This window comes from Lactuca saligna, chromosome 4 (genome assembly GCF_052625555.1).
Source record: "Lactuca saligna cultivar CGN05327 chromosome 4, ASM5262555v1, whole genome shotgun sequence".
In the NCBI taxonomy this organism is placed as follows: Eukaryota; Viridiplantae; Streptophyta; class Magnoliopsida; order Asterales; family Asteraceae; genus Lactuca; species Lactuca saligna.
The window spans coordinates 117340081-117364749 of NC_136420.1; the positions used below are offsets into that span (position 1 = coordinate 117340081).

Below are 24669 nucleotides of genomic sequence, written 5' to 3' on the forward strand. Positions count from 1 at the left end.
CATCCTTTGGGCTGCCATTGAGCATTAGGTGTCGTTTTGTTCCATGGCGGTGGGTTGACTTGGATCCATAAACATTCACAAGTCCTGGCGGAGAATGAGAAGTGAAGATGCAGTGTTCTATAATGATATTGATGTAGTTGGCGTCAGTCGGAAGAATATAACGTGACATCATGACAGGCATTCGAGGTTTGTAGAGAGTATGAAAGAGGGATACGTTGTGTCTCAGATTGGAAGGCCGGTAGATGAGGGAGGAATTGTCCGGCTAAAACCGGAAAAGCCGACCTCAAATCTTTTGTCAGCCAACAGTGAAATGAATTAGCTACGGTTTAAAATTAGTATGTTATATAATTTCATATGACAAAATACTACTTACTCATTTGGTCACTCCAGTTGCCAGGATCTTCTAGAAGTTCAAGAGATCGTGTCAACCACGTGACAAACAAATTGTAGCAAGTAGCAACCGACTGGGTCCTCTCCACTGCATTGAGAATACTTTTATCACATGTTTCGCCCACAACCCATGCAGGACCATTGACTAGACATGAATACCAATATATTGAAAGCTTGCATGACGTCACGAATGACGTTATATGCACAACCAGACCTATGTTTTGACTTTTATGTACCAATTCCCCTAATTATACCATTTCAATATCTTGACTTTTGCTTCTTTTTCTTTTTTCTTTTTTAGTTTTCTGGTTTTTGGTCATCGGTTGATCGTATGAATTATTTAAGTGATTGAATGTTTAACTAAAAAACAAATTTCAATTATATAACCGCTAACGACTTTTTCTATTAGTTGAATATAATGTTATTGAGCATAGGTATAAAACATGTGCAGTGAATTAGACAATTAATATATAAGATTTGTCCTATAAAGCCTATGGTTAACTTAGAGATGCCAAAAAGTCCTGTGGAACCTCATTCCGTTTAGAGGAACTTTTTTTTAAAAATCAGGGCAAGGACGGGGGCGAGAGCAAGGTTAGCCCCCGTTTTAATTTCGGGGACGAGAGTGGGGTGGGCAATCCCATCCTGAAACTCTTATGGGGACCCCGTTAATAAAATACACATATATTTGCATATATATTAATAATATAAATATAATAAACAATAATATGATTTTGAGCTTTCAAATATCATCAAAAAACATGTTTTTAAGTTGTTAGTATAATATGTTTAAGATGTCATAACTTTTTTATTTTTAACATGAAAAATTCGGCTATAAAGAGGATTCGGGGGCGGGGCTGGGGTTGTGGATAATAAAGGGGATTCGGGGGGCGGGGGCGGGGGTAGGAAGACTGAACATTTCGGGGGTGGGGGAACCGGAAAATTTCGGGGGCGGGTGGGGGATGCACTCTCCGTCCCGTTTGCCCCCGTTGACATCCCTAGCCCTAACTTAAATCATGATAATTTAGCAAAATAGGAAAATATATTATTATATTTAAAATTATCGATTTTGTTTATTCGTGGTAATCACTAATCATTTTGTATGTCATTAACAAAGTATCCAACATGAATCGTTATATAGAAACAAAAAGACAAGATGAAGATAGTAACGTAATGCCGTTTTTAATTATCTCTATTAGATAAAAATTTGGTAAAACAAAATAGTTGATCCGATTATAAAAGCATAAGATTGTAAATGAAAATGGAACAGAAAAACAAAAATACGGGGAGTGGAGAAAAGAAAAGAGATTCCACAAAAATTAAATCTTACAAAATTTTAAACTGTGATTTTCCTACCCACTCCGTATAGCCGTAGGTTATCTGTTATGTAAAGCGCACTTTAAGGTTTCTATTTAGACAACCAAAAGTTAGACCTTCTAAATACCTTGTCTAGTAAGCCATCTTTCTTTGGTACCTTGAAGCTGAACAACCATGAATTTAAAAAATCCAAATTGCCCCAAAAAAATGTAGGAACCACCATATCTAAGTTATCTTTGTTGCTCCACATTTAGGCCCAACTGATTAGCCCAAACAAAACAATTTGGAACCGAACCAAAAGAAAGTATATCAATATCTTACTAACATCCAATTTGTCTCCAAATGGAAGAAGCCACACAACACAGCATAAATAAGTGACATGTCATCTCGTTTATGTAAGTCACAAATAAGACATAAGATAGAGTCAATGTCGATTCCCCTTTGTTCAAGTTTGCTCTACTACACATTCGGTCTACAGAAAGTCATGAAATCCAGGACATTAACTTTGATGGTAACTAATTTGTTCCATCTAGTAAAACCTTCCTCCATAAACAAACTATCCTCATCATTATACCTCTTTTTGATAAAACGCATGTATGAACCCATCAAATCAAACTCTACTCATTTATATTAAAGGTCGATCATCATTATATATTCCAAAATAGCTTGTATTTGGCATGACTCACAAATCACTTAGTGTTTTTAATATGAGTGTTGGAACTTCATGCTTCATGTTTATAAGTGTTGACACAATTTTAAATTTGTGTTTCATATTTTACACAGATCATATACTAATTTACATGTTTAAGTATAAGATACATAATAAATTTGTATTGACACGCGGTATGATATGTATAAACATATATAGACATGTATAAAAACACATATACACAAATAAATTGTTGGATATTTAATGGAGTAAGCAAGTTTGCTAGTTTTCATTATCCCAAATTGGTGAGGGAAGAAACATTTATTGATTTATAATGTTTTACTCTTGATAAACTTTCAAAGGCTTTAAGGTGGCCAAGGAATGGATCAAGCCCAAACACATACGCCCAAACTAGCGTCGCCGATGTCGTGACTGCGCCATTTAGGCACACTTATGCCTCTATTGTTGAGCTTTCTTAGTATTCAGTTTATGTTTTGTCGTTTTACATTGTTGTCGGTTTATTTATGAAAACATTCTGGATATTTAATCATAAATATTATTTGTCTTAGTCGACATATATGGAGTTGATTCCATTATATTTGTAATCATTGTAATTATGTATTTGATAGTGTATATCCGTTATTTAGTTATAGGAATCCTTTGTGTATTTATATTGGTCGTTGTTCAATAAGAAAGAGGCAGGTAGTCTATTTCAGTCTTTCCAATCTTATTCTTTATGGTATCAGAGCCTTCTCTGACCTAACCCTTGTCGTTACTCCTTCAGACCCATCATTTTCTCCTTTTTCTTCTTCTCTCTTCAGATTCACAATCATCATGGCTACACCTGAAGGTAATACATCTGGCAGCAAGTCCAATTTCCACCCTGCTTTCCCTATGAGCTATATTAAGAATGGCATACCCTTCATTCTCAATCAAACTGATGACCACCATGCATCATGGGTTAAGTTCTTCAACATTCACGTCTATGCATACAATGTGAAAGACCGCATCGACGATACACTTCCAAAATCGTCCGATGTCGACAAGGATACATGGGATCGTCTTGATGCCCTTGTAAAACCGTGGATATCTAGCCCTATCTCCCCAAAACTTGCTCACACCATCATGAAACCTGGTGCTCCGACCCTTGATCTGTGGAAACGCCTTCAAGAAATATTCTTTGACAATCGAACTACCAAGGTTGTATACCTCGAGGAACAATTTAACAATACTCAGCTCTCTACCTTCTCCAACATGACTAACTATTGTGCATTCCTCAAAAACCTCTCTGATCCACTAGAGAATGTCGGAAATCCCATGTTAGAAATAAAAATGGTTTAGCTTGTCTCCGGCCTCACCAAAGGCGAATATGACACCGTCGCCATTATTATTCAAAAAACATACCCCCTCCCTAGTTTTAACACAGCCAAATCATCTCTCCTCCTTGAAGAAGCTAGATGCAACAAACCTGATCACTCTATTCCCTAAGCCCTTATTACACAATAAGCTCACCAAGATCCCAACGACATCTCTTTGGCATCCCAACACAATTTCGGCTAAAATAGTCGTGATCAATCCTATGGAAATAATCGAGGCTGCGACAGGTGGTCTTGAGGCGGACAACGTGGCGGCAGAGGATGAGGACGCGGCACTGGTCGATCTTCATCTCAACAAGTTTCTTAGCAATGGCCAAGTTGGTTTCCACCTTACTCGTGGGCCACTCCACCTTGCCCATATCCAACAACTGCTTCACAAACTGACATCATGGGTCCACAACCCAACTTTAGGCCATCAACACCTCAGCACCAGTTAACCCAAACCAAGCTACAAGTCTATTTTACTGTAAATTAGCAATAGGCCCAAAGCAACCTGATGACACCTACTGATCTTGTAGCTATCTTTCAGATCATGCAGATGTAACCCCCAGATAGCCCGTCGTACATGGACACAGGCTTGACATCGCATCTCACAAATAAATTTGGTAACCTCTTAAACTTTTCTCATTTTAATATTAATAATTATATTATTGTGGGTAATGGCACTCGGGTACCCATTATTGGTCATGGAAACGCAATAACATCATGTCGCAATCATCCTTTCAAATTAAACAATGTTTACCATGTCCCTAACATCATCTAAAACCTTGTTTTTGTTAAGAAATTTAATCGTGATAACAATACATCTATTAAATTTGACCCTTTTGGTTTTAGTGTGAATGATCTAATCATGAAGACACATATCACCTGATGTGATAGCCCAGGTGAACTCTACCCACTCACACCAACACCTTCCCGCGAGCATTCTCCTGCTGCTTTTCATATCATATCTCCCAACATATGCCACAATCGTCTAGGTCATCTTGTAGTTTCAAATTTCAACTATTTTATCTCTTGTCTTTTATTACTTAGTAGTAAAAACAATTTGCTTTCTTGTAACTCTTGTTCATTGGGAAAACATTTTCGGTTGCCTTTTAATGATTCCATTTATGTCACTCATTTAGCATTTGATATTATACATGAAGACATTTAGACATCTCCCTTAACCAGCTAACTTAAACACAAATACTATCTTGTTTTATTTGATGATTTTTCACACTACACCTGGACATTCCCTCTTAAACATAAGTCCGAAACATTCATTCTTCTCCATCACTTTCAAAAATACATTCAGACTCATTTTTTATCCACCATTAATTCATCCAATGTGATAATGGTCAAGAATTCAATAATACATCATTCACCAAGTTTTGCACCACCAATGGCATATAGCTTCGATTCACATGTCCATATACATCTTTCCAAAATGGTAAAGCATAACGCATAATCCGGACTCTCAATAACATGACTCGGACTTCCCTCATCCATGCATCTTTCCCTCTTTTGTTTTTGGAACTATGCTCTTCACACCACCACCTACCTCATCAGTATTCTTGCATCTCGAGTAATTAGAAATAAAACTCCAGCTGAAATCCTATACCTACGAAAACCAACATACACATACTTACGAACCTTTGGTTGCCTGTGCTACCCAAACGCCTGTTCCACAGTACCACACAAACTAGCACCACGTTCCCTTCCATGTGTGTTTCTCGGCTATCCCGACCATCATAGAGGCTACCTCCCCCCCCCCCTTCTCTATCTCTAAACCTATCATTTCACGCCATGTTACCTTCCATGAGCATATCTTCCCATATTTCAATCTTACTAAATATCGAGTAAATTCATATGACTTCCTAGATGAATCCAACCATTCCCTTTATATAACTCACCCTTACATTTTACCACATGACTCCACCTCTAACCAAATCTCTCCCCCGTCAACTCAAATTAGTGCGTCATCCCCATCCTCAATCACACGTACTCTTAACACCTCACTACTAAATTCATCCACAAACTCACACTCTCCTCCACACATACCCTCACCAAACCCACCCCCACCCCCACCCTTTTACATGCACACCCATTCCAAAAATGGAACTGTAAAACCAAATCCTGAACTCACCCTTCACACTCGAAACATTTCGCCTATGCCACCAAATCCATGGTATGCTCTTCATGACCAAAATTGGCTCGATTCTATGCAAACATAATATAATGCTTTATTGAAACAGGAAACATGGGAGCTTGTACCAAGGCCAACGAATCACAATCTTATTCGTGGTCATTGGTTATTTTAGCATAAATACAAAGTCGATGGTACTTTGGAAAGATACAAGGCTCGCCTTGTTGTCAATGGGAAAACTCAGGAGGTTGGGATCGATTGTGAAGAAACCTTTAGTTCCATTGTTAAACCAGCTACGATACACATGGTTCTCAGTCTTACCTTGGGACGACAGTGGGACATCCATCACTTGGAGGTTAAAAATGCTTTCTTACATCACTACTTGGAAGAAATGGTCTACATGTACCAACCACCAGGCTTCTTTCACACTATATACCCCAACTTCGTGTGTAAATTGCGCAAATATCTATATGTCTTTAAACAGGCACCTCGCGCTTGGTATCAACGATTTGCCTCTTATCTACTAACTATTGGTTTTGTGTGCAGCAAAAGTAACACTTCTTTGTTCATCTACAAACAAGGAATTGAAATCACATACCTACTTTTATATGTAGATGACGTCGTCTTAACCACTTCCTCCCCATTAATGATGACTCGCTTCATTAAGGCCTTATAGAAAGAATTTGACATGACTGGTATTGGCCCATTATCTTACTTCTTGGGCATTGTTGTCACTCATACCAAGACTAGTATGTTTCTCTCCCATCGAAAATACATTGACGAAATCCTCAAACGTGCCAATATGGAAGCTTGTAAGCCTATAGCTACTCCGGTTGACTCTAATTCTAAGCTCAGTCTTCACAACGGCGAACCAATGGCTGATCCCTTACTGTATCAGAGTCTAGGTGGTGGCCTTCAATACCTTAATTTTACTCGTCCATACATTGCATATGTCGTGCAAAAAATTTGCTTGTTCATGCATACCCCTACCTCACCTTAATGCATTAAAACGCATCATTCAATATCTAAAGGGAACTCTAGATCATGGGTTGATGTTATATTCTTCACCTATAACATAATTAGTTTCTTATACTGATGTCGATTGGGGGGTTTCCCAAACACTAGACATTCGACATCTGGATATTGTGTTTTTCTCGGCGACAATCTCATCTCCTGGTTTGTCAAACGACAAGCGACTCTTTCTCATTTGAGCACTGAAGTACAATATCATGGTGTTTCAAATGTCATGGTCAAAGCTAGTTGGCTGCACAACCTGCTACTTGAGTTACACACCCAATTAGGATGAGATACAATCATCTATTGCGATAATGTCTCCGTTGTATACTTATCCGGAAATCATATCCAACATCAGCGCACAAAGTACATTGAAATGGATATACACTTTGTTCTCGAAAAGGTGGTTGAAGATTTGTTTGCTTTGGTGTTCTGGAGACTGAGGAAAACCGAAGAAGAAAACCATATTGTAAGGGAGAGAACACAACACTACCATGAACAAAACAAGTAAGAGGTACACATACACACACAAGTAGTGTTTATTAAAAACTGTTTTTTATATAAAATGATATATCTTTTCATGTTTTGTGTTCAGATGTCTTATCAAGAACAATCCTTTAAGGACCAGCATAAGGTAAAGATGCTAGGAATGAAAGAGAAGGGAAGTTTGATAAACTGCAGAATTGGGTAACACCTGAGGGTTGAGCAAACTTATTTTATGGTGGATCCTCAGAAGAGGTATTAACATCAACATACTGGTGTTTCTTTATTTCTTTCATTGGGTAGTTTTCAGAAAGTAGAAAAAGAAATCAAATGTAATCTAATGTAATGTTATAGTATGTAAGGATGAGAAGCTTGAAGCAATGAAGGAATTTGAGGACATAAAAACTCATAATGTTACTGAAATTGTTAGGTCAGAAATTTTGGTTTATACTTTGCTTTTCATAAGCTATTATAGTTCTCGGTCTAGGACCGAAAACACCATGTTTTGGTGTTGTTTGGAGCGAAATCGCATGTGATTTCGGTTAGGCTTAATATTTTTTGTTTGGTTTTTGGGCTTCGGCTTTGTTATTAGGTCTAGTTATAAATAGTGTTATTTTAGCCTAGATAGGGGTTAAAGACATTTGTATGGTGGCCATATGCTAAGGACGTGATTTTTGGAAAGAAACGGAGAAAACCAAGTGTAATCAAGTATTTTATGTACCCGACTATTCATCAATAGTAGTGTGCATTGAAGATTAATCTTTGGTTTCTTATTCCATATTTGATCTTGCATCATTCACTTGATAAGGGATTCTGCACCATCAAGTGAATATGATTGATACATCAAAGCATTTTAGGTTTTACAATTAGTATCAGAGCTTGGATTGATATCAATAGAATTAGCAAGATATTAAGAGTTTCTTGGATTTTTTTCTTAGATTTTCGGGTCTTTTTGAATTGTTTTGGATGAAATTTTGGTTGTTTGTTCTTCGTGTTCTTCATACTTTTGGAGTTTTGATCGAATTTGGCATAAAAGATTTGAAAATCTCGTGTTTTTGGCAAGTTTTGGGTGTTTTAGGTCAAAATCTGCGAAATTCCGGTGCCAAACATCGATCTCGGTCAAGATTCCTTGGAAATCTCACAGGCGGCTTCGCTTGCGGTTAGGTCGGCAACAATTTTAGCGGTAGTGAGGGTTCTTGCTCGGAAGCTAGGGTTCTCAGTCAGCGGCGAGGGTTCTCGGTGCGAGATTCTCGGCACGCCTGATTTCGATTCGCTTCCTCCATTTCCGTCTCACAGTTTTCGGTCCGAAGACTTCGGCCTCGCTGGTTTACAGTCTACTTCAAGGCCTTGCATTTCGGTTCAGCGATTTCGGTCACCGAGTTTGTGGTGCGAGACTTCTCGGTTAGAATGAGAGGCCTCGCATTTTCAGTCTAAAAATCAAGTTTTCAGTATTAAAGCCTCATTTTCGGTATTAAAGCCTCGTTTTCGATATTAAAGCTTCGTATTTGGTCAAAAAGCCACGTATTCGGTCAAATACTCTCGTTTTTGGTCAAATACTCTCGTTTTTGGTCTTGAAAATTCATTTTCGGTTTAGAAACTTTTGTTTTCGGTAAAGGTTATTCTTTTTGGAAAAAAAAATTTGACTTTCATCTTTGACTTTCAAGTTTGACTTTTTAAGTTTGACTTTTCAAGTTTGACTTTTGAGGTTTCAAGTCAAAGGGCATTTTCTTGGCTTCACAATCAGTTCTATTTTTGGTAAATTATCCTTTTTGGTGAATAATGAGTTCTTCAATCACCAAGGTTAATGATACTTCATGCTCTCAGTCCTGTGAAGCTAAAATTAAACATTATCGTGGTCAACATGAATTATTAATTAAGGAAATTGAGGACCTTAAATATGAAAGATACACTCTCAGAAAGGCCCAAAACCTTTAAAAGAACAATTAGAGGCCAAAACCAAGGACTTTAGAAAACTTCAAGAAGAATACAACATAAAGTGTGAACATTATGATTATGCTCAACAAAAGATTGCCACTCAGTCTAACTGCCGAGCTTAACACATTAAAAAAATAAGTTTGAAAATGCAGACTTTAATTTTAAAAAGTTTGATGTGTCAAGTAAAAAGGTTGAGACTATGATAAAAAAACAGTTAAAAATTAAAGATAATCAGAATAAGGGTCTAGGGTATCACAGTGTTCCACCTCCCTTCAATGACAACTATACTCCACCCCTTGAAACCAATGAGGTAGAGATACCTACTCAGTATGGCCAGCCCCATGTACCAGCTTCAGTTAAGACTGAACAATCTGGCCCAACTGAGAATATTGAGGTGAATGATACTGATGTTTCTACCTCATGTGCAGAGCAGGTCACAGTGCAAGATAGGCATGAGCAGAACAAAAATAACTCTTGTTCTGCTGAAAATGATTAAAAAACTTGTGATGGGGTGAGAAACTCTAATACTTCTACTTTAGAGACAGAGAATGTAGCAATGCAAGATGGGAGTGAGCAGAAATCAATTGATTCTAAGTCTGCTGAAAGTGTTTCAAAAGCTTGTGATGATGACACTCCCGCTGTTAAGAAATTCAAGCCACAAAAATCTGTCAAGCAGTCTAATAAATGTTCTTGTGCTTGTTCTTGTGAAAGTTCTTCGAAAAAAAATTCGGTTGGACAAAGACCAAGTCACAATCTGATTTATATGAAAAGACATACTTTCTTTAACTGTGGAAATCCAAGTAACATTGCCAGAAATTGCCCACATCGTTCGTATGTTCCTTAATACAGACAAGGTTGGCAGAACGCGCCAAGAAGGAGATCCTCCAAAAGAAATCCTTTGAGGTCATAATCACACAAAGTGACTGGAATGCGAAAAAGGCCAAGAATGAAACTCCCAAGGACAATAAGGGAATATCGGACAAGAAGCCAAATTCAGTAGATGGTTCAGTTAGTTCGATGTCATCTCGGGGATCGGTATCAAGTTCTAAAGCAAGTGATAAGGCATCCATCCGATCAAACAAGAAATGGGTTAAACCCGACTACAGATGGGTACTAAAGGTTCATACTCGCAAATCATCTAATGATGCTAACATTCCTTCATCTTCTGTGTCTGATAAACATGATATGTCATGAGAGAGAGAGTACCTTGTATATATGATAAAGGTCAACCCAGCTTCAAAATGGATTGGGTCCCAAAGACCAACTAATCTCTATGTCAGAGCAGCTATGGAGGAATATCATCAGACTTCGAGTTGTTGATAGTTTCTATTCCACGCACATGATAGGAGACATCTCTCAACTGCACAACATTCAAAACTTTAAGTGAGGGTATGTGTCTTTTGCAGGAAAGAAAGAAAGAAAAGGATCACAAATGGGGATCGTACTTAATGGTGTGAAGAATTTTTTAGTTTGCTTACTTCATTCCATAATTGAAACACAGATAAGGATGGATACATTGCAACATTTGCTTGTTGTTCTCGAGTCATATGGATGCGTCTTCAATTGTTGAATTACCGTTTGAATTCTTTCAATACTCCTAAGTGTTATTCAAATGATTTGTTTCAAAGACTAATTTTATTTTTGTCTGTTAAATTTGTGCATTTATTTTCTTTCTTCCCATGCACAAATCTAAGGGGGAAATTAAAATTCAAAAATATAAAAATTATAAAATCAAAAAATCCAAAAATATGTTTTCTTTCATAATTTTTGGGAAGTGATATGAAGTCTAGTGTTAAAAGACAATATGAAATGTGTGTAATGCACTAAAGCTAAATTGAATAGACTCTATGCTCAATGTGCTAATAGGCATGAAGTATTCAAAATGAAAGGACTAAACATTATTGACAATGAAAGGACTAGACAATGTTAACTCATCTGGACTTAGATAGTTTCATTTTGACTGACCATATGACGCTTGGATAGATTGAACAGTGAGATAAACAAAGGAGCCTACAAGATACTTTAGAGTTACTTATTGTAACATACATGTTTTCAAATCGTGTTTTGTAATGAATAAAATTGTGAAATAACTATGTGAAATTGAGTGTTGAGTTCTAACAGATGGTTTTTACTAGAATTGAAGTAAAACTATGTTTAGAATCACTCAGAAAATATTGGAAGTCTTATGAGATTCCAATTAAAAGCCAAATAGTGAAATTTAGCGAAAATATAAAATTTTAAAATAAGTAAAATTTTATTATTTGATGTTGTAGAGAATCTCGTTAGAAACTTGTAGGCGAAAACCTCATCGAAATCCGAGTTATAACGAAGAAGTTATGACCAACCGAAGATCCGCGACAAAACCGACACAGCACCGAATGACGTAAAAAGTGAGTTTTTGATAAACTACTTTTTAGACTTAGTAATCTAAATGAAAGTCTTAGTATTCTTTAAATCGAGAAATTCGATAAAAAGAACGCCAAAATCTGACTTCGTATGAAGAAGTTATGATTTTTCGAAGTTTCAACTTAGCAGTAGACAGCTAAAAACTCGAATTTTAGATCGAGCGATATTTGACCGATACATCCTAAATGAGAATCGAAGGTCTCTTCATTTGTAGTACAACGGTAAAAAGTCTGACGAAAACGGATGTCGGATGAAGATGTTATAAATTTTTAACGGATTTTCCTGTCCCGGTCTATTAAAAATAATAATATTTAAATTAAAGTCAAAATTAGCCGACAAAGTCTAAACAAAAGTTGTAGAGCGTAATTTTAGCTACGCGTGCATATAAAGAACGTCAAAAACAAAGCTCGTATGAGAAAGTTATGGATTTTAGAAGTTTGGGGCACATTTTCCGAGAAATTCGCATGAATAGTACCAGCCACCGGAGACCTACGTCGCAGCCACGTCACCTTCGCACAAAGCAGCAGCGTCACCGGACATGTGGCCAAATCCAAAGTCAGCAAGTGTCGCACGCTGATTCGCCGAGGCCGAGGTCCAGCAGGAAGGAGACACGTCTCGCATCGATGGCCAGTCCGATGCGAGACACGTCTCGCCTACCCGCCTCGCATCCGAGCCACCAAGCTGCTTCGTCATCGCACGCGTGTCCGAGCCTCGCACCGCCACCTCCCCTCCTCTCTCTTTGTGGCCTTCGCTCCAGCAGCCACATGCTCGCTTCTCCTAGCTCCAAATCCGAGCCCCTCGCCTATAAAAGGGAGGCATGCGAGACCTTCCTACTAGAATTCCAAATTCGACAATTTTAACCCCTCTTTCCATATTTTCACTATTTTGACTTTTCTCGAAGCCCCGGTATCAATTTTAGCACCCGAAACACATCCCAAGATCCCCGAGAAGCCCGGAAATTTTATCTTTTCGGTTTTGAAGCCCTATCTTCGCAGAGCCCGGTTTTCAATTAAGCTCCCGGTTTTCAACATAGAAAGACATATTTAAAGCCGAGGTGCTGTCCAAATTACTATTTTAACCCCCGGTTAACTTAAGGTGAGTTCAATATATAGGAGCAATTGTATGTTATGTGTTATATGTGCTATGTGCTTTTCAGTGTTATTATTCTGAGTTATTTTCTCGTGTTATTCGCTACGTTTATAGCAATTGTAATACCTTTGACCATGCGATCAGTGAAAGGACTTAGATTCACATTGGTACTGGTATGTAGCCTCTGGCCATGTAGAGCATGTCTCCGTAAGAGAATGACTTCTGTTCTATGGCATTGGCAAATGGTTAGACAGGACTACAAGCTTGAAATCTATCAAGATGTTAATCAGAAATTGGATGTCTTCTGTGCCATTTGGGCCAAAGTTTTATTGATGTATATCAAGAATTGAAAAGTATATCTTTGACTAAAGTATTTGATTGATATGAACGCTTGTCGCATGATCTTACATACATCTTGTTGTTCCTCTTTGATTTTGCCACATTGAAGTATATATATGGCATAACATTATATTGTATCTATTTTTGAACTCACTAAGCGTCACCGCTTACCCTATCAATGTTTAACAATTGCAGGTGATAAGTAACTAGTATGTTTACATACTATTGAAAGATTTAGAATAGTTTGTAATAGTACTTTTGTACTACAGTTTATGTTTGTATAAATTACAATATCCTGGGTAGTTATGTAGTATATATAACACTTTGTAATAGAATGTTTGTATCCAATAGTTTGTAATTCCCTTTATCAATGTAAAATATTGTTTTTAATGAATATGCAAATAGCATGTTTTGAAGTAATGATATTGTGAAGTATGAAAGTTTGGGTCTTTCAAAAATACGAAAGTTGGGGTCTTTCAACCATGGTATCAGAGCAGTAGTTTAAGCAAACTAAATTCCACGGATTGGTATTTAGACTTAAACTATAGGAAGTTCAATATATGAACTTAATCATTGTAAGTATAGGGATACAAACCATAGGAAATATATAAGTAAAAGTATTAGGTAATAGTAAACCCTAATATTCTAAAATACTATCTTACTCCGTATTTCAGATTGATGGTTGAACAAGTAAGTAGCCATACCCCTGAGGTTGGTGGAGATCCTCAACCCGAGGAAGTGAATACTCCAGTATCTCCTCGTGAGGAGCGACTCTTAGGTAAACTTACCAGTGTTATTCGACAGACTCTCGAAGAACACAAATAGAATGTTGATAAAGGAAAAGAGAAAGTCACTGGAGAATCCTCAACCGGAAAGGTGAAGCGTCCCTCGTTCAAAGATTTCAAGAGTAGTGGTGGTATGGAGTTTTCTGGTGTCCTTAATCCTATAATTGTTCTAACTTGGATTCAGAACACCGAGAAAGTATTTCGTGTTTCTCATGTGGATGATGAAGACAAGGCTATCTATGCTTCTGCAATGCTCATTGGAGAAGCCTTAGTAAGCTCTCGATGGATGTGACCAGGAGAACTTATCCTGGGAGTTGTTCAAGACTTGTGTGCTAGATAAGTATTGTCCTCTAGATATGAGGAGAAGATTGGAGAAGGAATTCCTCGAGCTTAAACAAGGAGGAATGACTGTGAATGAGTATGAAACTCAATTTAATCAAAGAGCAAGGTTTGCTACGAAGTATATTTCAACTGAAGACGAGAAAATTCAGTTATTCATGGAGGGACTACGACATGAAATCCATGATTTCATTGTCAATCGGGATGTTCTGTCATTCGATAAAGTTGTTGAGTATGCTCGAAGGTGTGAGCATGACTTAGAAATACGTGGTGCCACTCTTACTATTCCAAAGCATCCACGTACTGAAAGAACTACTCCTGCTTCCACTATTCCACCAGCTCAATCTATTCGAACTGATCCTAGCAAGCAAGCACAATCTCAGAGTGCTTTTTGTGGCCGTGGTAGGTCACAATATTTTTCTATTCAATCGTCGTCATGTCGCATTTGTGGAAGGAATCATCCGGGTCAATGAAAAATAGACAAGGAATCCATTGTCTGTTATGGGTGTGGAGAAACAGGTCATATCAAGCCAGCTTGCCCAAGGAAGGATGTGACTTGTTATGCATGTGGTATTACTGGCCACAAGAAGCGTTTTTTCCCTAATCTTACCAGCCAAGTGATGGGAAGTCAAGCTTCTATTCAACAACCAGCGAGAAGTCAAGTCCCTGTCCAACAACCGAAGATTACTCCAGCTAAAAAAGAGGAGGTGCCAAAAGCTAAGGGTCGTGCATTCCAAATTACTGCAGAGGAAGCACGTGAGGAACCTAATGTCGTAATGGGTACATTTCTTGTCAACTCTAGACCTGCTCACATCTTATTTGATTCTGGTGCCTCGGATTCTTTCGAATCTTATGAATTTGCACATTCTTTTCAAACTATTTGCTATGCACTCGCGCTTCCATTTCACGTAGATACTGTAGGAAGTATATCATTACTTGCTGATAAAATCTATAGGGATTGTGTCATAGAAATTGAAGGCTATAATTTTCTTGCTAACCTAATCCCTATTTCCTTGCCCAATTTCGATATTATTCTCGGCATGGATTGGTTGTCAAAGAACCATGCAGAACTCTTGTGTTACGAAAAGATGGTATGCATTCCTATTAAAGGGGAAGATCCCATTCATGTCTACGGTGAACAAAGGGTCTTAAAAATAATCTCTTTCCTCAAAGCTCGTAAATTCATATCGAAAGGTTGTCCTATCTATCTAGCCTATACATTTGAAATCTCAAGAAAGGAGAATAAAACTATAAATGATATTCCCATTGTTAACGAATATCCCGATGTTTTCCCCGATGATCTGCCTGGACTTCCTCCGGACAGACAAGTAGAATTCCGAATTGACCTTGTGCCCGGTGCTGCTCCGATTGCAAAGACTCCTTATCGTCTTGCGCCAGCCGAGATGAAAGAAATGATGATCCAACTGCAGGAATTACTTGAAAAAGGCTTTATTCGACCGAGTACCTCTCCCTGGGGTGCTCCAGTATTGTTTGTCAAGAAGAAGGATGGATCGATGCGAATGTGCATTGATTATCGTGAGCTGAATAAGGTGACTATCAAGTACCCACTACCTCGCATCGATGATTTATTCGATCAACTTGAGGGTGTTAGCTATTTCTCAAAGATTGATTTGAGATCTGGCTATCATCAGTTGAAAGTACAAGAGCAAGATGTACCGAAGACTGCTTTCCGTACTCGTTATGGGCATTTCGAATTCCTTGTCATGCCATTCGGTTTGACAAATGCTCCTACTGTATTCATGGATATGATGAATCGAGTGTGACGCCCAATGCTCGATAAGTCTGTCATCGTATTCATTGACGATATTCTAATCTATTCCAAGTCTGAAGCCAATCATGCCATTCATATTCGTGAAATCTTAGAACTTCTTCGAAAGGAGAAACTTTATGCTAAATTCTCGAAATGTGAATTTTGGCTTCGTCAAGTTCAATTTCTCGGCCATATTATTTCTAGTAACGGTGTATCTGTAGATCCCATCAAAATCGAAGCCATTCAAAATTGGGAAGTGCCCTGTAATGCTTCCGAAATTCGAAGTTTATTAGTTATTTCGGGATATTACCGGAGATTCATTAAAGACTTTTCTCGTATAGCCGTACCTCTCACAAGTCTTACACGGAAGGAAGTGAAGTTCGAATGGGGTGAAGCTCAAGAAAAAGCTTTCTCAACTCTAAAAGATCTTTTGACTCATGCTCCCATCTTATCACTCCCAGAAGGTGATGATGATTTCTCCGTATATAGCGATGCTTCAAGATTGTGACTCGGTTGTGTGTTGATGCAGCGTGGTAAAGTGATAGCCTATGCCTCAAGACAACTGAAAGGTTATGAAAAGAACTATCCTACCCATGATCTTGAACTCGCTGCAGTAGTATTTGCCCTAAAACTTTGGAGACAGTATCTTTTTGGTACGAAATGCCAATTATTTACCAACCACAAGAGTCTCAAGTATATATTCAGTCAGCAAACTCTGAATATGAGACAACAACGAGCCATGGAGCTGATCAAGGACTATGATTGTGAAATCCTGTACCATACTGGAAAGGCTAATGTGGTTGCAGATGCACTTAGAAGGAAAGTTTATCGTACTAGTATGTGTTATACTATTACTTAAACTATGGTGAAGTTCACCATTCTTGATGAACTAGAGAAGTGGCAAGTTGAAGCCTTAAAGCCAGAAAATGTGAAGAAGGAAGGAATGGTACATTATGCTGATGTTTTACTTGACGATCCACGAGGATTAAAAGTATTTAAGAGTCTGCTATGGATTCCAAAGATTGGTGGATTAAGACAGAAGATTTTAGATGAAGCTCATAAGTCTAAGCTATCAATACATCCTGGTACAAGTAAAATGTACTATGATGTAAGAGCTGATTATTGGTGGCCTGGATTAAAGAGAGACATTGGAAGATATGTACAGGAATGCTTAGTATGCTTACAAGTCAAATCAGAACACCAAAAGCCTTATGGAACTCCAGAAAGCCTTAGTGTTCCGGTATGGAAGTGGGAAGAGCTGTCCATGGATTTTATTACCAAATTGCCAAAGACTGCTAGACAGCATGATAGCATTTGGGTAATCGTCGACCGCCTGACTAAGAGTGCATATTTTCATGCCATGCGTGAAACGGATCCAATGGAGAAATACGCACAAGTATACTTGGATGAAATTGTTGCAAGACATGGTGTCCCACTAAAGATCATTTCCGATCACGATACTCGTTTCACTTCTCACTTTTGGGAGAGTATGCAACGCGAATTAGGATCTCGAGTTGCTCTCAGCACCGCTTATCATCCCTAGACAGATGGTCAGACGGAGAGAACAATCCAAACAGTAGAAGATATGCTTCATGCATGTGTCTTGGAGTTCGGTGGTAACTGGGATAAATACTTACCGCTTGTCGAATTTTCGTATAATAACAGTTACCACACTTCAATCAAAATGCCACCATATGAAGCATTATATGGTTGCAAATGTCGTACGTCGTTATGTTGGCGTGATATAGGACTGAAACGACCCAAAATACGACCCGAAAATTTTTGTTTTTAATACCATCAAAAATATAATCAGAGTATTATATAAATAAACCACGCGTGATATGTCCCAAAAATATAATAAAGTACTGTGCGGAAACTGCATCATACTACATCGAAAACAATAACTAAATCAAATCCAGACTAAGCTGAAGTGGTGGTGTGTGCGATGCCGTCACCCCGCGCTCTTCCCTTTGCTTGCGGAAGTACCTGAAACCAAAACTGAAACTGTAAGCACGAAGCTTAGTGAGCTCCCCCAACTTACCACATACCATACAAAACATATAAACACATACTGGGCCTTGCCCACTGCATCGGGCCGGGGCCCGGAAACTGCATCGGACCGAAGTCCGGAACTGACTGGGACCTTGTCTCCTGCATCGGACCAAAGTCCGGAACTAACTGCATCGGACCGGAGTCCAGAACTAACTGCCTCGGACCGAAGTCCGGAACTGACTGGGACCGTGTCCCCTGCATCGGACCGAGGTCCGGAACTGACTGAGCATAGCATAGCATATCATAACAAACATACTGCATACTGCATCGGGCCGTAGCCCGGAACATAAAACACTTAACACATAGCACATGAATTATATCTGAACCACGAAGGCATCAGTCATACTAACTACTACATCGGACCAAAGTCCGGAAACTACTACTAACTGGACGGGCCGGCATTGTGGCCTTAGACCCGTCCCTACTGGAAGGAAACTCACCTCGTAAGCTAGCGGATGAGTGTGTGGCTCGGAAGGCTAACGGCTGCTGCTCCTGAATCTCCTCGGCTACAAATCCATAAACACACTCGATCAATCACTAACACTACACTCAGGGTAAAATGACTCTTTTACCCTTGGTCAAAGTCAACTTACTCAGGGATGACTCGCCGAGTCGGGATACCCAACTCGCCGAGTCCTAGACTCCCCACTCAACTCTTACACGCTGATACTCGTCGAGTGTGGCATCGACTCGACGAGTACCCTCTGGATCCAAGAGCTCAGATGATCTTCATCCGACTCGCCGAGTCGGATGAACAGACTCGACGAGTTGTTCTTGATCCCCAAGAAGATTGCCTTGGACTCGCCGAGTCGTATGAACAGACTCGCCGAGTCCCTCCATCACTGACTCTACCCTCAACTCGCTGAGTCCACTCCCTAACTCACCTCGTCCACTCGACACTGAAGAAACTGAAGAACTCGGGACTCGCGACCGGACTCGTCGAGTCGTTCTTCCGACTCGCCAAGTCGCCGCCATGCAACATGTTTTTACTCGATTTCTCTTGAATCCAACACATGCAAATGATAGATCTGGGTCCATTAAGCTGTTTTACCACGTAAAGTTTCCAACTTTACGTGCACAACCACATGAATGAGGGAAATAAGACTAAAATATGCACAATAAGGGTAGATCCATGGCTAATATGTAATGTAACTCCAAAAAGGTAGTGGATCTGGACCCTACAACACCCCAACACTCAGATCTAAAGATATTTCGGCTTAATAACACATTCAAGCAAGCATGAAGCTTGGAACAAGCATCAAATAGCCCTAAAAGAGCTCTAATGGAAGTTTAAGCATGAAACCAGAAGGGAACTCCGAAAATACCTCAATAAGTTCACACTTGACCTCGGATCTTGGCACTAGAACACGTTTCCTTGCTTCCTTCTTCTTCTCCTTCTTCACCTCTTCACAAAATGGAACAAGATCACATATAAGCTCACAAATGGAAGGTTTAGGGTTTCTCACAGTGCTCTCAGGGGGAAAGTGGCGAGATGGAGGCTATAATGGGGTTTAAATAGTGAGCAAACCAGGGGATTTAGGGTTTCTCCCAAACGGACGGACTCGCCGAGTCCATGATATGGACTCGCCGAGTCGCCGGCTCCCGCGTGCCCATGATGCGCGACTCGACTCGGCGAGTCAGGCTAGAACTCGCCGAGTCCCTCTTAAAAACTTAGCCTAAAATCAAGTTAATTAACATACCGGAAACGGGTCGTTACAATTCTCCCCCACTTGTCTCAGACTTCGTCCTCGAAGTCTGCTACAGCTGGATCCGCGAATAACTCCGGGTAGTGCGTTCTCATTTCCTCTTCAGCCTCCCATGTCCATTCAGACCCCTTCCGGTGCTGCCACTGCACCTTTACCAGCTGGATCACCTTGTTCCTCAAGGTCTTGGTCTTCCGTTCCAGAATTGCTATCGGCTTCTCGATATAATTCAGGCCGCTATCGACCTGGATATCCTCCAAGGGAACGACCGTTGTCTCGTCCACTAAACACTTCCTCAACTGCGACACATGGAAGGTGTTGTGTATCAAACTGAGCTCCTCAGGAAGATCTAACCGGTAAGCAACCCGACCCACCCGGGCCAAAACCCTGAAAGGACCAATAAATCTGGGGCCCAATTTGCCCCTCTTCCGGAACCTGATGACACCTTTCCAAGGTGAGACTTTCAGAAGGACCATGTCTCCCACCTGGAACTCCAAGTCTGAACGCCTCCTGTCGGCGTAGCTCTTCTTCCGACTCTGCGCAGTCTGCAGTCTACTACGGACCTGCTGGATCAGTTCCGTCGTCTTGAGCACCACCTCGGTGCTCCCCATGACCCGCTGACCGACCTCGCCCCAACAAATCGGGGTCCTGCACTTTCTGCCATATAACATCTCAAAAGGAGGTCGATCAATGCTCGCATGATAGCTATTGTTATACGAGAATTCCGCTAAGGGAAGGTACGTATCCCAACAGCCCCCAAAATCTAGAACGCATGCCCTAAGCATGTCCTCGAGAGTCTGAATCGTCCTCTCGCTCTGCCCGTCAGTCTGAGGGTGAAAAGCGGTGCTGAAAAGGAGACAAGTACCCATCTCGTCGTGAAACCGCTTCCAGAATCTGGACGTGAAACGAACATCTCGGTCCGACACTACCGATACCGGCACTCCATGACGTGCCACAATCTCTCGCACATAGATATCGGCTAACCTCTCAGCCGATATACTCTCCTGGATCGGAATAAAATGGGCACTCTTCGTCAACCGATTCACCACTACCCATATCGAATCTACTCCACGTGCGGTCCTGGGAAGTTTGGTGATAAAATCCATGGTGATATCCTCCCATTTCCACACGGGAATATCCAACGGCTGCATCTTGCCGTGAGGTCTCTGGTGCTCCGCCTTGACCTTCCGGCAGGTCAAGCACCTCTCAACGTACCAAGCGACGTCCCGCTTCATGCAGGGCCACCAATAATCAGGTCGAAGATCTCGATACATCTTCGTCGCCCCTGGATGGATAGAAAATCGAGACTTATGAGCCTCGTCCATCAATACCTGCCGTACCCCACCCCAGTACGGTACCCACACCCTACCATGAAGCGTCATCAAACCCCGACTGTCGTAGTCGAACGAAGCTACTCGGCCCACTATCCTCTCGCACTTCTGCCTCTCCTCCTTGAGACCCTCCAACTGGGCCTCCTTGATCCGCTCCAACAAAGGAGTGATCACCGTCATCCTCATACACAAATCCTTGATAGGGGCCGCCGACGCCTTACGGCTCAGGGCATCGGCCACCACGTTGGCCTTCCCTGGATGATACAGGATCTCACAGTCATAGTCCTTCAGCACATCCAACCATCTCCTCTGTCTCATGTTCAAACTCGGCTGATCCATAAGATATCGTAAACTCTTGTGGTCCGTGTAGATAGTACAGCGGACCCCATACAGATAATGCCTCCAAATCTTGAGGGCAAATACAACTGCCCCCAGCTCCAAGTCGTGGGTAGGATAATTAGCCTTGTGAGGCTTCAACTATCTCGAGGCATAAGCCACCACGTGGCCTCGCTGCATCAACACTGCTCCCATACCTGTGATCGAAGCATCACAATAGACCACGAAATCCTCAACACCCTCTGGCAAGGTAAGGATCGGAGCCTCGCACAATCTCTGCCTGAGAGTCTCGAACGCCACCTGCTGCTCAGGCCCCCAACGAAAAACTACCGACTTCTTGGTTAGACGGGTGAGCGGCACTGCTATCTTGGAGAAATCCTGAATAAATCTCTGATAATACCCTGCTAATCCTAGGAAGCTCCGAATCTCAGATGGAGACCTCGGGACCTCCCACTGCATCACGGCCTCAATCTTGGCCGGGTCAACCAAAATACCCTTCTGATTAACGAGATGCCCAAGAAACTGCACCTCGCGCAACCAGAACTCGCACTTGGAGAACTTAGCGAAAAGTCTCTCCCTCCTCAAAGTCTCCAACACCTCCCGCAGGTGCTCCTCGTGCTGCCCCTGCGTCTTGGAATACACCAAGATGTCATCAATGAACACTATCACTGACCGATCCAGCATCGGTCTGCACACGCGGTTCATAAGATCCATGAACGCGGCTGGGGCATTGGTGAGCCCAAATGGCATCACCACAAACTCATAATGACCATACCGGGTCCTGAAAGCAGTCTTCTGCACATCCTCATCCCTGACCCTCATCTGGTGGTAACCGGAGCGTAGGTCGATCTTGGAGAACCAAGACGCTCCCTGGAGCTGATCAAACAAGTCATCTATCCTCGGAAGTGGGTAACGGTTCTTCACCGTTACCTTGTTCAACTCCCGGTAATCAATACACATCCGATGCGACCCGTCTTTCTTCCTCACAAATAAGATCGGCGCTCCCCAAGGCGAACTGCTCGGCCGGATGAAACCCTTGTCTAACAGCTCCTGAAGCTGTGTAGACAACTCCTGCATCTCAGGGGGAGCAAGCCGATATGGTGCTTTGGCTATCGGAGCCGCACCAGGAACCAGGTCAATCCTGAACTCAACCTCCCTCTCAGGAGGTATCCCCGGCAAATCCTCAGGAAACACGTCCGGGTAATCTCGAACAATAGGAACATCATCGATCGTCGTCTTGCCCTTATCCCGGGCATCCAAGACATAGGCTACATAACCGGCGCAACCCTGCTGAACGTAGCGCCTCGCCCTAGCGGCAGAGCAGAAGGTCAATCCTCGCTGGGGCCTCTCGCCCTGAATCACTATCTCTCCCCCACTGGGAGTGCGAACCCTCACTAGCTGAAGTTCACAATCAATCACCGCTCCATTGGGGCTCAACCAATCCATGCCCACAATGACTTTATTCCCGCGCAGGGGAATCGGAACCAAATCCACTAGAAACTGCTCCTCAAATATCTGAAGGGAACATCCTCTGCATACTCTGTCGACCCTCACGGTCCTATCATCTGCTATCTCAACCTCTAATGGACAATCCAGCTCCCCTGGAGCTATGCTAAATCTCTTGCTTAGCGCAAGCGATACAAATGATCGGGTGGCCCCCGAGTCAAACAATACCAAAGCAGGGATGCCGTTCACCGAGAACGACCCTAAATAAAACGTACCATCAAATAATATTCAATCGATATATTAATATTTAAAAGATGAAAGAAATACACATACCCGTCACCACATCAGGAGTCGCTCGCGCCTCCTCTGCTGTCATCTGAAATGCCCTGCTCTTCGCCACTGGCGCATCAGCTCGGCCCTGACGGCCATCCGTGATCCTCAAAGTGGCAGGGGCGGGTGCATGCACCTTCCCTGCTGCAGCTAAACTGGGACACTGGGACCTTTTGTGTCCCCTCTGATTGCACTGAAAGCAAATCAGATCCGATGCTGTAACCGTAGTGGCAGGGGCCGTACAATCCCTACTCATATGCCCGGTCCGACCGCACTTGTAGCAGCCGGAACTCCCTGCCTTGCACGCCCCCCTCGTGCAACCTCCCACACTTGCCACACCGACCGTGGCTCTGCTGACCTCTGGACCTGTGATCTGAAACCTTGGGCTTTTTGCCCACAATGCCTGTACCCGCAACCGCCTCCGGTTTCCTCTTCCTCTCCATCTCGAGATCAATCTCCCTCTCTCTGGCTCTAGCAATCATGTCGTCCAGTGTTTTGCAACTGGACCGGCTCACAAACATCCGAATATCGCTCCGCAACATCTCATGATAACGGGCCTTCTTCATCTCCTCATCTGCTGCATACTGTGGAACAAGAAGGGCCCGCTCCCTGAACTTGGCGGTGATCTACGCCACTGTCTCAGTAGTCTGGGTAAGATCCTGGAACTCCCTGGCTAACTGTTGCACCTCAATGACCGGTGCAAACTCCGCTCTGAACCTGGTAGAGAAATCAGCCCAGGTCATGGCATCCAATGCCGCATCATCCCCGATGGCATGTCCTACCTCCTCCCACCAGTCACGTGCCCTGTCCTTCAGGAGACAGGACGCCAATCTGACCTTGTCCCCCTCGGGACATCTGCTAGTGCGGAATGCGTTGGCCACGTCCGCCAACCACCTGGTACTCGCTATGGGGTCCCGTGCCCCGTGATAGTCAGGAGCCCCGCATGCCCTGAACTCCCTGAAAGTGAGTGTGCGCGACCCCATCACGGCCGCTATCTCAGTACGGAAAGTACTCAGTCTCTCATCCATCATCTCCAAAATGCCCTCCTTGATCGAACCGAAGATCACAGGAGTCTGCTCAAGTATGATGCGAGTAACCTCAGAAGAAAGGAACTCTCTGGTCTTCTCATCCATCTGTCCGACCTCCGGGTCGGATCCCGATCCTGATCCCCCTCCGGCATCTGAACTGCCGGCTGCTGGCCTCGGACGCAAAACTACCATTCTGAAACATAACATAACAACATCAGAACACCGAAATATTTCAAGGGATCATGATACGACTACTAGCTTCCTGGTCTAATCTCGGCCTTCCTTGATTCGAGTACGGATCCTCTGCTTCCAGTAGTATGGGCCCCTACTACCTTCCACATCTATCCGTACTTTCCTCAAGAACCGCCTTGACTTCCCCAAGTCACTTCTACCGCTGCTATTCTCTGCTACTCTCGTCCTAGGCTTGC

General features: G+C 41.9%; 1 protein-coding gene across 1 annotated transcript; it reads left to right on the forward strand.

The window, feature by feature from the left end:
- Positions 1-3187: 3187 nt before the first annotated feature.
- LOC145040077 (uncharacterized) lies at positions 3188-3694 on the forward strand. The gene has a single exon (XM_078988061.1). The coding sequence runs from the start codon at positions 3188-3190 to the stop codon at positions 3692-3694; it is 507 nt and encodes a 168-aa protein (XP_078844187.1).
- Positions 3695-24669: the final 20975 nt, after the last annotated feature.